Source organism: Terrapene carolina, unplaced genomic scaffold (genome assembly GCF_002925995.2).
Source record: "Terrapene carolina triunguis isolate 2854851 unplaced genomic scaffold, T_m_triunguis-2.0 Scaffold243, whole genome shotgun sequence".
NCBI classification, from domain to species: domain Eukaryota; kingdom Metazoa; phylum Chordata; order Testudines; family Emydidae; genus Terrapene; species Terrapene triunguis.
This window is the reverse complement of record NW_020664594.1, coordinates 48,650-63,054: the sequence shown is the minus strand read 5'-3', so window position 1 is coordinate 63,054 and position 14,405 is coordinate 48,650. Positions and strand designations below refer to the sequence as shown.

Below are 14,405 nucleotides of genomic sequence, written 5' to 3'. Positions count from 1 at the left end.
ATGCTTTTTTTTTTTTTTTGCCTTGGTCTTCACAGACAAGGTCAGCTCCCACACTGCTGCACTGGGCAGCACAGTATGGGGAGGAGGTGAGCAACCTCAGTGATGAAAGAACAGGTTAAGGACTATTTAGAAAAGCTGGACATGCACAAGTCCATGGGACCGGGTCTAATGCATTCAAGGGTGCTGAGGGAGTTGGCTGATGTGATTGCAGAGCCATTGGCCATTATCTTTGAAAACTCGTGGCAACTGGGGGAGGTCACGGACAACTGGAAAAAGGCAAATGTAGTGCCCATCTTTAAAAAAGGAAAGAAGGAGAATCTGGGGAACTACAGACCGGTCAGCTTCACCTCAGTCCCTGGAAAAATCATGGAGCAGATCATCAAGGAATCCATTTTAAAGCACTTGGAGGACAGGAAAGTGATCAGGAACAATCAACATGGATTCACCAAGGGCAAGTCATGTCTGACCAACCTGATTGCCTTCTATGATGAGATAACTGGCTCTGTGGATATGGGGAAAGTGGTGGACATGATATATCTTGACTTTAGCAAAGCTTTTGATACGGTCTCCCACATTATTCTTGCCAGCAAGTTAAAGAAGTATGGATTGGATGAATGGACCATAAGGTGGATAGAAAGCTGGCTAGACAGGTAGTGATCAACGGCTCGATGTCTAGTTGGCAGCTGGTATCAAGTGGAGTGCCCCAGGAGGTCTGTCCTGGGGCCGGTTTTGTTCAACATCTTCATTAATGATCTGAATGATGGGATGGATTGCACCCTCAGCAAGTTTGCAGATGACACAAAGCTGGGGGGAGAGTCAGATACACTGGACAGTAGGGATAGGGTCTAGAGTGACCTAGACAAATTGGAGAATTGGGCAAAAAGAAATCTGATGAGGTTCAGCAAGGACAAGTGCAGAGTCCTGCATTTAGGACGGAAGAATCCCAGGCACTGCTACAGGTTGGGGACTGACTGGTTAAGCGGCAGTTCTGCAGAAAAGGACCTGGGGATTACAGTGGACAAGAAGCTGGATATGAGTCAATAGTGTGCCCTTGTTGCCAAGAAGACTAACAGCATATTGGGCTGCATTAGTAGGAGCATTGCCAGCAGATCGAGGGAAGTGATTATTCCCATCTATTCGGTACTGGTGAGGCCACATCTGGAGTATTGCGTCCAGTTTGGGGCCTCCCACTACAGAAAGGATGTGGACAAATTGGAGGGAGTCCAGCGGAGGGCAACGAAAATGTTTAGGGGGCTGGTGCAGACGAGAAGAGTGTGGGGGGGATTTGATAGCAGTCTTCAACTACCTAAAGTGGGGTTCCAAAGAGGATGGAGCTCGGCTGTTCTCAGTGGTGGCAGATGACAGAATAAGCAGCAATTGTGTCAAGTTCCAGTTGGGGTGGTCCTACTTTGAGCAGGGGATAGGTCTAGATGACCTCCTGAGGTCTCTTCCGACCCTAATCTTCTATGATTCTATAATTGTCCTTAACAGTACTCTCAGAGGTAGATCCCTGGCTGGTGCAAATTGACATCGTTCCATTGACTTCATCGGAGCTATGACAATTTACAGCAGCTGAAGATCTGCCACCTAAGATGCCTTTCTTTGTCCTAGGAGGAATTCTGTCTCTCTCACTAAAGTACTGAGGGATTGGTCCTCAGCTTCTGTTGAACCAAGCAGTGGGACTTGAGGGTGGATGACAGGAGTCCATGAGAGGCACCTTTATGCTATTATGATTGGTGTGTGCTACAGATCACATGCCTGCTGTCTGAATACACTCCTCCCCCCAATTTGTAATCCAGTCTGGGGGGGCTCTTTCCCCTGTTTAAATGTTCCCCCAACTCTCCATAGTATGTTTTCCATAGGTCTGACTGGCATTGCTTATGCTGAGGCAGAGGGGCTGATGGTTAAAGGTGAAGGCTCAGGCTATGGCTATGCAGGCACTTTGGCAGAGGGGCTGATGGTTGAAGAGATGTGCTCTGTCTCAACGGTGCTTTTGCTCCAGTCATGGATCTGATATGACCAGTTTTAATTCTCATGTTTTCTGGCAGGCCAAATTCCTTTGTGATCATCACAGCAAATCGAGTGATTCACTGTAACAGCGACACCCCAGAGGAGATGCATCACTGGATCTCGCTCCTGCAGAAACCCAAAGGCGAATCCAAGATTGATGGTCAGGAGTTTCTTGTGAGAGGTAAAAGGAAACATGTACTGTAACCTTATTCTGCACACAAACTCAAAGAACACATCATCAACATGTCACAAAAATGGAAATCCAAATGGGGTTGGATATGTCACTCACATAGATGGAGGTGTCTAGTGGGACCCACAGTGTTTGGTATTATGCTAGTTCTGGTCTTATCTAGCCCCTTCATTAATGGACTGGAAGGGAGAGTAAACAGCATGTTCTCTTCTGAAAATTGCCTGTGTAGATTCTCATCATTATGCTGTGTGAGCCCTAGACCCACCCTCGCTGCTGTTTTGTGATCTGCCTGAGTGGGAACCTGGCCTCCTCCATAGCTGATGGATTGGTCATTGCTGTCCCTAACGGTGGAGAACCATATTTATCTTAGATGTTGTCAGCCTTTTAGAATTATTGAACCTTCATTTCTCTTGAGCTTGATTAGGACTTTGTGATGAAGGATTATAAGTGGGAAGGTATACATGAGCCATCTGCCCAAGGGGAAAGAGAAGGCATGTCTCACAAGGGTGATCTCTTTTTGATGCCTTATGTAGCACAGGTCACTTGCCTGGAAGAAGAGGAAGACATATCACAGACAGGCTAAGTCTATTCGTAATGGGCTCGCACATTGTCCCTGGATCAGATAGTTCTCAAGAGGGTAACAAAGTAGATGAATTGGTTCTCACCCCCATATGTGCTGCCGTACCCCATGGCTTGAAATGGTTTCCATTATATACAGGGTTTACAGTTTGGTTCAATGGCTCTCAGCACTTCCACTGTAAAAATTGTCCCAGCGCCCCTGCTAACCCACCACGTGCTCCATGTCCAGCAGTCTGTACTGTGGTGCATTCCCCCTCTTCCTGCTGGTGGGAGGCAGAACTAAGATTGACAGCCAGCCTGGGGCCAAGACTGCCCCTTGGTGGAGAACCTCCAAAGTTCTCTGCCTTCACTCCTACACAGACAGCAGACCAGGGATCTCCTTATTGTAGCAGAGTCTTTAGGAATAAGATTTCTTAAAATTCTGAGTTTCACTAAATGGAGACTCCAAAACCAAACTAAATATATTTTTTTAAAACAAAGGTGCTCTCTACTGGCCAGGAAATTTTGAGCCTGCTTGCCCTTCTTGAGGGCAGGATTACAGCAGAATCAGACCTGTTTTCCCCTTCTCTCTTGGCCCATCACAAATAAAGAGAACTGCAAATGCCCCACAAGCCTTACTCCTTCCTTTTCAAGAGTACTGCGAATGGACTGAGAGAGTCTGGTTGGTTACCCCTCAGAGGGCAACCCAGAGCCATGAGCATGGTTCAGTTCCCCTGCAGTCTTCTAACCCCCTCATCCGCATTAGGGCCTGCTCCATGCTGAGCCATGGAATTGGGCTGCAGAGTCCCTCCCCCCCACTATGTGGCATGCAAAACGGGCTGTAGCTCCATCCCATAATGGTGCCCGAACTTCCTGTGGAAAAAGCAGCCACTATTGCTGCTGCCAGTGACACAGCATCCTCTCCTCTGACTTGCCAAATGAGGATTTCAGCTCTATCCGTCCTTTCAGCCCTGGTGCAGCCAATGTGGAGGTAAATGACCACCTAGCACCTCTTCCACTAGTACATTCCTTGGAACCCTTAACTCCCTCAGCTTCAGGGGTGTCTCCTGAAGTGGCTGTACTTTATTCTGGGCAGAAAGGTGGGCTATGTAAGCATAGAGTCTTCTCCTACCAAAGAAACAGAGAAAAATCCCTCTCTCACGCTCTAAAACTCTGCCCCCTTGGGGACATGTTCATCAGGATCCTTCTTCTGAAGGTCCCTCCACTTCAGGAACAGGGTGGTGACCTGCCCCATGTTCTCTTCTAAAACAGCTGTTAAAGTTCGAAGGGCAGAATCCAGTGGCTAATCCCCACAGAGATAAAAGAAAGATCAGTTAAAAAAAAAGACATGCAGGTTCAAAGAGTCCTCAGTTCAGACTCTTATCACAAGTCCTTTGCGCTAAGTGAGGAGGCAGGTGCTCCTGCAGGGATTGTTGGACTCAGAAAAAAGGGAAAGTCGAAGAAGAAGAAGGCTTCTCAATCCTCCTCTTAGTCTTCTCCACTGGGGCGGAGTCTGAAGAGCCATAGGCTAAAAAAATCTGAGATATAGGAACAAGGAGAGGTAAAATTTTTCCTCCTCCTCATCCAGTTTGATTTCCTTGGAGGAGGGGGAATTATCTATCTCAGACCAGGCAGCACTAGAGGAGGATTTTTGAGACTCTTTTCCCTCCTCAAATAATTAATTGTATGTTATGGAAGGTGCTAATCACAGTGGAAATGCTCCCTGAAACTTTCCACGAACCACCACTACCCAAAGAAGTCCAAGAAGGCCTCTCAAATACTTTCTAGCTGAAGCAAAGAAAGAATTGTGTTCCACTCCACTGTGATAGTTGAAGACACAGTCAAAGCTCGGTGGGAGTTCCCTAGCAAAGCCAACAGACCGATCCAGTAGTTCTGTTCCTTACTGAAAGACAAGAAAAATTGTTACTTTGCCGAAGGTGGATGCAGCAGCCACTGCCTTGGTCAAAGACACTAATCACTTCACAGGGAGACTTTATTATAAGAACCAACAGGCCAAAAAACAAAGCATCTCTTAGAAAACACTCTGAGACCTCAGGCCTGCTGGACTCTTCAGTAGCCTTTTGTTTTGTCAGGGCTACTGTAGCCTTGATCGATGGTATAACGCAATTAAGCCTGGTTCGAGATAAAAAACTGAAAGCAAGTTTGAACAAGTTCTAGCTAGCAGCTTCCTTTGTTGTAGATGCTTCATTGGATTCCCTTAGATTTGTGGTTTTCTTCATGGACTCTAAAGTGGTAGTACGAAGATACCTCTGGATCCACCTTTGGAAAGCATATATGCAAGCAATACACCTTATGACGTCAGCCAAGTACTCAGAGCAAGCCATTTGGTGAGGATATGGACAAAGTGGTAGCAGGTGAGAAGAAATCTCCTCTATTTCATCAAACTAAGAAGAACAATAGACCTTCCATTCATTATGCCATCCTCTTTTCTTGGTTATCAGCCCACAAGAAACCCAAAAAGAGACTGGAAGAGGTAGATGGTCCCATTTCACCGAGTCTGGAAGCATTACATGAGGCTTTTCAGTAAGATCATCAAAGAAGAAACCATCTGCCTGACATATAGTGTCCCATATCTGAGAAGGCCTCTTATTTGGGGGGAAGCTTCAAGTGGGAAACATCTATTTTAGACACAAGGGTACTAGAGACAACTCTATGGTGTTGTGCCGTTGAGCTGACCCAATCCCCCAGAGGCAAGTTCATAGTCTCTACCAGATCAAAGAACCCAATCAGACACCAAACAGTGAAAGAAGCAGTCAGACTTCTTCTCTGAATCGGAGCCATGGAGCAGTACAAACAAAACAGACACTTTGTGGAGTGTATGCCAATGTTTTGATATCTCCAATGGAGAATGGGAACTTGAGCCATCTTAGATCTCAGGGCACTGAACAAATCCATCAGGTCTCTGAAATTTCACATGAAAAATATGAAGTCTTGGTCTATGTAATACAGGAGGTCAGACTAGATAAACCCAGAAGAGGCCACTAGATTAAAATCTATTCTATCACTGAGGCTCTTATCACCCTATGATTTAATGAGTTCAATAGACCTCAAAGAGGCCTGTTTTCTTCTTCTAATCACAGAGAGCTACCAAAAATTTCTGTTCTTGTTACAGCAGAAAGCATTTTCACTACAGGGCTCTCCCTTTTGAGCTAGAAACTCCCCAGCAAGTATTCACAAAGAGCCTGGTGGTTTTAGTGGCCATGCTGAGAGAACTGGGGAGGAAACACATACATCCCTACTTGGATGATCTCTTCAGGTCCTCGTCCTATCTGACAGACATTCAGGGTCTAGAGGAGACAGCAACCTACTAACAGGATCATGAGTTTCTGATGAACATAGAGAGTAAAGTCACCTCCAACCATCTCAGTGACTGCTGCACTTAGGAGTTATCCTGGGCACCAAGACAGACAGGGAGTTCATGTTAGACAAAAGACAACAGCAAATCCTGTTCTTAATTCACCAAATATCATCTGGTCATCAAACATCAGTAAAACTCCTGGCAGAACTCCTCAGCCTGTTAGTTTCATGTGTGTACACTCTACAATGGGCTAATTTCAGATGAAGATGCTCCAAAAATATCTCCTGCCATATAGGGAAGAAATTGCAACCAATCAGAATCTGAGTCACTGTTCCAAGCTCAGTCACTTCCTCCTTTGAGATTCTAATAGAGTATCCAGTGTCAAAGCTGGTGACTCTTGATCACCACTAATGCCAGCCGTCACAGATGGGAAGCACACCTCTACTGCTCAGGGGATTTGGTAAAATTTGGAGAAGCAGAGGAGTATAAACTGGCTATAGAACTAAGGGTCATTAAACTAGCCCTTCTCCTCCACTAGCATCACATACTCATCCACACAGATAACATCACTAGAGTGGCATACATCAACCCAAAAGAGAGGAATGAAATTTTCCTCCCTCCACAAGGACACATGGACAGAGCAGCATCTTATAGAATCACAGAATATCAGGGTTGGAAGGGACCTCAGGAGGTCATCTAGTCCAACCCCCTGCTCAAAGCAGGACCAATTCCCAACTAAATCATCCCAGCCAGGGCTTTGTCAAGCCGGGCCTTAAAAACCTCCAAGGAAGGAGATTCCACCACCTCCCTAGGTAAAGCATTCCAGTGCTTCACCACCCTCCTAGTGAAATAGTGTTTCCTAATATCCAACCTAGACCTCCCCCACTGCAACTTGAGACCATTGCTCCTTGTTCTGTCATCTGCCACCACAGAGAACAGCCGAGCTCCATCCTCTTTGGAACCCCCCCTCAGGTAGTTGAAAGCAGCTATCAAATCCCCCCTCATTCTTCTCTTCTGGAGACTAAACAATCCCAGTTCCCTCAGCCTCTCCTCATAAGTCATGTGCTCCAGACCCCTAATCATTTTTGTTGCCCTCCGCTGGACTCTTTCCAATATTTCCACATCCTTCTTGTAGTGTGGGGCCCAGAACTGGACACAGTACTCCAGATGAGGCCTCACCAATGTCGCATAAAGGGGAACGATCACGTCCCTCGATCTGCTGGCAATGCCCCTACTTATACAGCCCAAAATGCCATTAGCCTTCTTGGCAACAAGAGCACACTGTTGACTCATATCCAGCTTCTCATCCACTGTGACCCCTAGGTCCTTTTCTGCAGAACTGCTTCCTAGCCATTCGGTCCTTAGTCTGTAGCAGTGCATAGGATTCTTCCGTCCTAAGTGCAGGACTGTGCACTTGGCCTTGTTGAACCTCATCAGGGTTCTTTTGGCCCAATCCTCCAATTTGTCTAGGTCCCTCTGTATCTGATCCCTACCCTCCAGCGTATCTACCATGCCTCCCAGTTTAGTGTCATCTGCAAACTTGCTGAGAGTGCAGTCCACACCATCCTCCAGATCATTAATAAAGATATTAAACAAAACCGGCCCCAGGACCGACCCTTGGGGCACTCCGCTTGAAACCGGCTGCCAACTAGACATGGAGCCATTGATCACTACCCGTTGAGCCCGACCATCTAGCCAGCTTTCTATCCACCTCACAGTCCATTCATCCAGCCCATACTTCTTTAACTTGGCGGCAAGAATACTGTGGGAGACCGTACCAAAAGCTTTGCTAAAGTCAAGGAATAACACGTCCACTGCTTTCCCCTCATCCACAGAGCCCGTTATCTCCTCATAGAAGGCAATTAGGTTAGTCAGGCACGACTTGCCCTTGGTGAATCCATGCTGACTGTTCCTGATCACTTTCCTCTCCTCTAAGTGTTTCATAATTGATTCCTTGAGGACCTGCTACATGATTTTTCCAGGGACTGAGGTGAGGCTGACTGGCCTGTAGTTCCCCGGATCTTCTCAACCTTGTATTAGGACAGAAGTGACAGCAGATATATAAAATAGATCTTTTACAAAACAAAAAAAAGAAGTTGTTGATAGGAATAAATTTTAATTAGAAGTAGGGCTGTCAAACGATTAAAAAATTAATCATGATTAATCATAGTTTTAATCACACTGTTAAACAAAATAGAATACCATTTGTTTAAATGTTTTTGGATGTTTTCTACATTTTCAAATATATTGATTTCACTTACAAAACAGAATACAAAGAGTACAGTACTCACTTTATATTATTTTTATTACAAATATTTGCACAGTGAAAAAATAAAAGAAATAGTATTTTTCAATTCATCTCATACAAGTACTGTTGTGCAATCTCTATTGTGAAAGTGCAACTTACAAATGTAGATTTTTGTTGTTGTTACATAACTGCACTCAAAAACAAAACAATGTAAAACTTTAGAGCCTACAAGTCCACTCAGTCCTACTTCTTGTTCAGCCAATCGCTAAGACAAACAAGTTTGTTTACATTTGTGGGCGATAATGCTGCCAGCTTCTTATTTACAATGTCCCTGAAAGTGAGAACAGGCTTTCGCATGGCCCTGTTGTAGCCAGCATTGCAAGGTATTTATGTGTCAGATATGCTAAACATTTGTATGTCCCTTTATGCTATGACCACCATTCCAGAGGACATGCTTCCATGCTGATGACTGGATCTGCTCAATAACGACCCAAAGCAGAGCAGACCGATGCATGTTCATTTTCATCATCTGAGTCAGATGCCACCAACAGAAGGTTGATTTTCTTTTTTGGTGGTTTTAAATGGATTAAAAACTAACTGATAGATACAAATAAAAATGTAATTGTTAATGGAGAATCATCAACAAGTGCTGGTGTTTCTAGTGGGATCCCACAGGATTGGTTCTAACCATGTTCAGGAGAAACCAAAGGTTTGGTAATTCTAATAGGCTGATATTAGCCAATCCCATCATACTGAGAGCCTGACATCACTTGGGCACTTCTTTACATCACAAGCAGGTTTCCCACTACGAGCTGGGGTTGCTCCGGGGAAGATAGGAACAGAGGTGAGGTTTTCCTAATCAGCTGTTCCAGGGCGCTTGAGAGAAAGAGAATATGCCTCCTGTAATGCTGAGTAACCATAGTTTGTGGTGAGGTTTATAACAGAGCCGCAGCAGTATGATGTGTGTAACACCTGGCACTGGCTTTTCAGTGGGACAATGAATTGTATATGGTCTGTTCAGTCCCCGGTTAGGATACAGGAGATTATGACTTTCAAGCAAATTCTCACATGTCAAGAGGTGAGGTGTGCTAAAATGAGAGGACTCTTGGTGATGGGGAGGGAAGGGGGAAATTATTCTCACTGAGCAGCAGGGAACAGATTCATCCAGTTGTGGCTCGGGCTATAACAGCTCATCAGAGGAAGGGACATGTCAGTTTATTACCAGTAGTGCCCATAGTGTGCTTAGTGAGATAGATCCTTCTAGAGAGAGATTAACTAGACCATGGCGGGTACTGCTATCTTGAGTAGAAGGGAAGCTGGAGGGCCCACCAGATGCCATTTAGGAGGAGCTTGAGATCTGGGCACATCTAGCAGAGGATGGAGAGCTGAAGGGTTCCACCAGCAGGAGAGGGGCAAACATCCCATCAGTGACTCTCTCCAATAACTTAAAGGTTATTGTGCCTCTTTCCCATTAGGCTGGCTTCATAAGGAAGTTCAAAGCAGCAACAAGACATCCTCTCTGAAGGTGAAGAAACGCTGGTTTGTGCTGACAAACACCGCCCTTGATTACTACAAATCTTCGGAACGCACAGCCACCAAACTTGGCACGCTTGTTCTCAATAGCCTCTGCTCCGTGGTCCAGGCTGATGAGAGAGTCTTTAAAGAAACTGGTAAGAGAGACAAACAAAAAGGAAATTCATTTTTCAAGAACAGCCTTCCCATCTGTGACTGACCAAGGGAGGGAGGTTTCAGGATATGATAGACAATGATGGAGAGTTATAGTGAGAAGTGCTATGTGCCTTTATTTGGGCTGCGGTGTCCAATTGTTGATACTTCACCGTATGAAAACAACTAAGAGGTTTGAAAAGGTCAAGGGAAGGATGAAGGTTGTCTGTCATCACCCCTGCATGTGACCACCTAACAAATTATCAGTTAGACAGTAATTTAAAGTTGTTCAGTTACAGTCCCTCCAACACATTACTGAAAATCAAGGAGAAACAGTAGTTTAGGCAGGCCCAATCTGCTCCAGGGATAGCATCTCCATCTAGTGCAACGGTTCTCAACGGTGGATCTGTGGCCCCCTGGGGGTCTGCAAGCCAGTTTCAGGGAGTCCACGATCCCCATCGCCCCATGGGGCAGAAGCCCCAAGCCCATGGGCAGAGATGGGGGAAGGCACAGGGGCGCGTTATCCCCCCAAACTTGCCCCCAGGACTGCCACTCTCTGGTTAGGTCCACACACGCCCCTTCCCCCCGCCCAAGTTGGAGGAGCCGTACAGTGCAGGGCGGCTGCTGCTCTGGCTGGTGCATGGAGCAGGCAGCTGCGTTGCTCCTCTGTCTCCTGCTGCTGCTGCTGCCTAGGGCTATGGCTGCTGCTCAGCTCCCTGCCCCATTTTGGGATCTGGCTCCAGGGCCGGCAGAGACTTCAGGGAGCAGCTCCCACAGGGGCAGGGACCCTCCCATTCCAGACACATAGCCCCTATCTACCCCCTCCCTGTACCATGAGCTACCCCACTCCCAGCACATAGCCCCGAGCTCCCCTCTCTGTGCCCTGAGCTACCCCCCTGCCCACACAGCCCCTAGCTACCCCCTGCCTGCACACCACCCTGAACCCCTCTCTCTGCACCCTGAACTACCTCCTGCCCGCACACAACCGCTAGCTACCCCCTCCCTGCACCCTGAGCTATGCCCAGCCTGCACACAGCCCCTAGCTACCCCCTGCCTGCACGCCACTCTGAGCCCCTCTCTCTGCACCCTGAGCTACCCCCTGCCTGCACACAGCCCCTAGCTGCCTGCACACTGATCTACACTCCTACACACACACAGCCCCTAGCTACCCCCTCCCTGCACACTGAGCTATGCCCTGCCAGCACACAGCCCCTAGCTACCTCCTCCCTGCACCCTGCACCAAGCCCCTAGAATCATAGAATAGAATCATAGAATATCAGGATTGGAAGGAACCTCAGGAGGTCATCTAGTCCAACCCCCTGCTCAAAGCAGGACCAATCCCCAACTAAATCATCCCCAACCAATCCCCTGCCTGCACTCCCTCCCTGGGTCCTGCCGTGCGGAGCTGGCCCGAGGTGCTCCCCCGCAAATAGAAGTCAAACTATGCCTGTGCCTGGAGCCCCCAGGTGCCCCCCCCCAGGCCCTGGAGTTTTTATAGCATGTTGAGGGGGGTTCAGAAAGAAAAAGGTTGAGAACCCCGATCTAATGCATTTTCGCTAGTTGCTGAGCAGAGATCCATCTTACAGACCTAAGCAGGTCCATCGGACCAGGACTTCTGCAGGGGAGGTTTAAAACCTCCCAGGGATATGTACGGGGGAAAGAACATGGGCACCCCTTCCCTGATCACTCCTGCCCCCTATATTGGCACTGCTCCCCTGCAATATCCCACAGCAGTGCTGCCTCTTGTGCCAGTAGAGCCAACAGCAGCACTGTGCGGAGCCCTGAATGCACCAGTGCTCTACTCCTCTGACACTCAAGGCAGACCCACTAGAGGGAGCCCTTGGTGCCCTGGTACCTCAGTATACACAATGTTGGCACCTTGTAGTGCTGCTGCCTTCACTCCCTGGACCATGAGCCAGCAGCACTGAATAGAGACCAGTCTATATGAGCACCGAGATCTTAGAACATAAAAACTGGGCTCTGCCTCTCACTCCAGGCCCCATCTCTTTATCCCCCGGTCTTCTCAAAGGTCTGATTTCTCTCTTGTGGCCCTCTGCTATCCACTTCATCTCCCTGGCACTGCAGGGTTTCTGTGAGGAGTAGATCTTGTGAGTGAAAGAGGCAGGCTGGGCAGCTGTGGTGGTTGGGATGGCATGGTGGAGAGATGATGGTCTACGTGGCATGTGCCAGAGGGAGAGCCCTATGCACCGTTCTCTTAGTACTTGGTGCAAACTAGGCTCTGCACCAGTGCAGTTTTCTTGGCTTTTCCTTGTAGGGGTAAAATAGGTTTTGATGGTGTGGTAGAGCTTTGACCTTGTCTCAGCGGGTCCCGCGCTTCCTGGCAGATTACGCTAGCCTCAGTGTCTCACTGTGACCCTCTACGTAGCCCTTCTCCCTCTAGAGACCAGGGTCACAGCCTACTGAGCCCTTTTCATCATAAGCCAGCAAGGAGGTTGGTGAGAGAACTCCCACAGTCTGTTGTCCCTACGGGCTTATTCCTGAGCAGTTTAGCCTCCTGTCCTGATAAGGGCCTGTCTTCCCCTCCCAGGAGGTGTTTCTGTAGTGGCGAGTTGGGGGGAACCCGGGCCCGCCCTCTACTCCGGGTTCCGGCCCAGGGACCCTAATGGTAGCAGCTGTTGGCAGCCGACCTTTCGCTGCCAGAGTTGCTACATTTCCCTGGGCCACTTCCACGCAGCTTTCCCGCTTCTCTCTCTCAACGCCTTCTTCACCCTTACCTTACGGCTCCCTTTCCAGTGGCTTTAGGGTGTCTTCATTACCCAGCCCTTCAGCTACACTTGTTCTCCTCTGGCTCCCTGGCTTTCCTCAGCCTGACTGGAGTGAGCCCTTTTATAGTATCAGAGGGGCCTTAATTAGAGTCAGGTGTTCACATTAGCTGAACTCTTTGCAGGTTAATTGAAGTCAGGCGTCCACCCTAGCCTGGAGCAGCCCCTGCTCTGGTCAGTCAGGGAACAGAAAACTGCTTATCCAGTGGCCAGTATAGCTGCCTTCTACTACTCTGCTGTACCCCACTGGCCTGGGTCTATCACAATGGATAGAGGAATACTACTTTTTATGTTTAAAAATAAATTTTAGAAAGTGGCCTCTATCTGTCCTGTGATGGGAATGAATCAGTGTGTGAAGTTTGGAGTTCTTCGAGTGCTTGCTCATGTCCATTCCATATTAGGTGTGTGTGCTCGCCACATGCACAGGTGCCAGAAGTTTTTCCCTCAGTCGTATCTGTAGGGGACCAGCTCTGGCGCCCCCTGGAGTGGCGCCCGCGTGGTGCGGCATAAGGGCCACCGCCAGTTCCCCCCACCTTCAGTTCCTTCTTGCCGCCTGTGACGGTGCTGGAACATTTGCAGCTTCAGCTAGCGTTGTTTCGTTCTCCGCTCTTGCGAACTTTGAAAACCTGTAATATAGTTGTATATAGTTAGTAGTTTCTTAGTTACCCTTAGTAGTAGTTCTCAACTCTTCGTTAGTCGCGAACAGGACTCAGCCGGGGACGGGGCATGCCCTGGTCCCCAGGCTTTAAGCTCTGTGACCACTGCAAGCGGCCTGTGCCCGTCAGGGATCCACATACCAGCTGCCTACGGTGCTTAGGCGAAGGGCACATAAGTGACAAGTGCTGTATCTGCAAGTCCTTTAAACCTAGGACGAAGAAGGAGCGCAATATCCATCTGAAAGCGCTCCTTAGGGAGTCGGCACTCACTCTGGCACCCGAGCAGCTGTCCAATTCCGCACTGAGCACTGTGGCCTCCATGCGCAGTGCTCCGCTGGCGCCGTCCACGAGCCGGCACTGGTCCCCCTCCACGGATCCGGTCAAGAAGCCGAAAAAGACTGTGAGGGAAGATCTCCTATCTCCTGTAAGGGAAAGGAGAGGGCTGGGGGCGAGCCACGACCCGTGCTGGGCAGCTCAACACCCCCTTTGGGAACTCGGGCCGCAGCTCAGGTCGAGCAGTGCAGCCCATCCCGTGCTTCGCCTGCGACTCTGGATAGCGGTGCAGGCCCTGGCCAGCTTCAGGTGCCATTGTTGTCCGAAGCCCTTCTAGTAGCTGAGGAGATCCTGATGCTCCCGGTGCCGCCCACACCAGCTCCAGCAGTACCCCAGTCTTGGGGAATACCCGTGTTGGGACCTATGTGTGTGTCCCCACCTCAGTGGCACCATTCCTCATCGAGGGGGATGTCCCGCCATCACATCGTACCTCACCGGTAGATTGGTGCAGACCCTCTGAGGCACACGCCACCCAGCAAGAACTCCCAGACTGGCCCCGACTGTCTCCAAGGGCCCGGTACTGATCACGGGACCGATCAAGAATCAGAGATCGCAGATCACCGGGCCGTCATCGCCCGTCTCCAAGTAGTAGCTCACCATGCTCAGGAAGATGCGACCGGCCCGTATTAGCTCCTGGTCCCAT

At 48.6% G+C, this 14,405-nt stretch overlaps 1 protein-coding gene across 1 annotated transcript in view; it reads left to right on the top strand.

Annotated features, from left to right (window-relative positions):
- LOC112111072 (unconventional myosin-X-like) overlaps positions 1 to 14,405 on the top strand; it is a 214,155-nt gene that overhangs the window by 153,860 nt on the left and 45,890 nt on the right. Inside the window, exons 29-30 of the mRNA XM_026657427.1 lie at positions 2,049 to 2,191; positions 9,801 to 9,995. Of these exons, the coding sequence (XP_026513212.1) occupies positions 2,049 to 2,191; positions 9,801 to 9,995 (338 nt within the window). The remainder of the gene's footprint in view (positions 1 to 2,048; positions 2,192 to 9,800; positions 9,996 to 14,405) is intronic.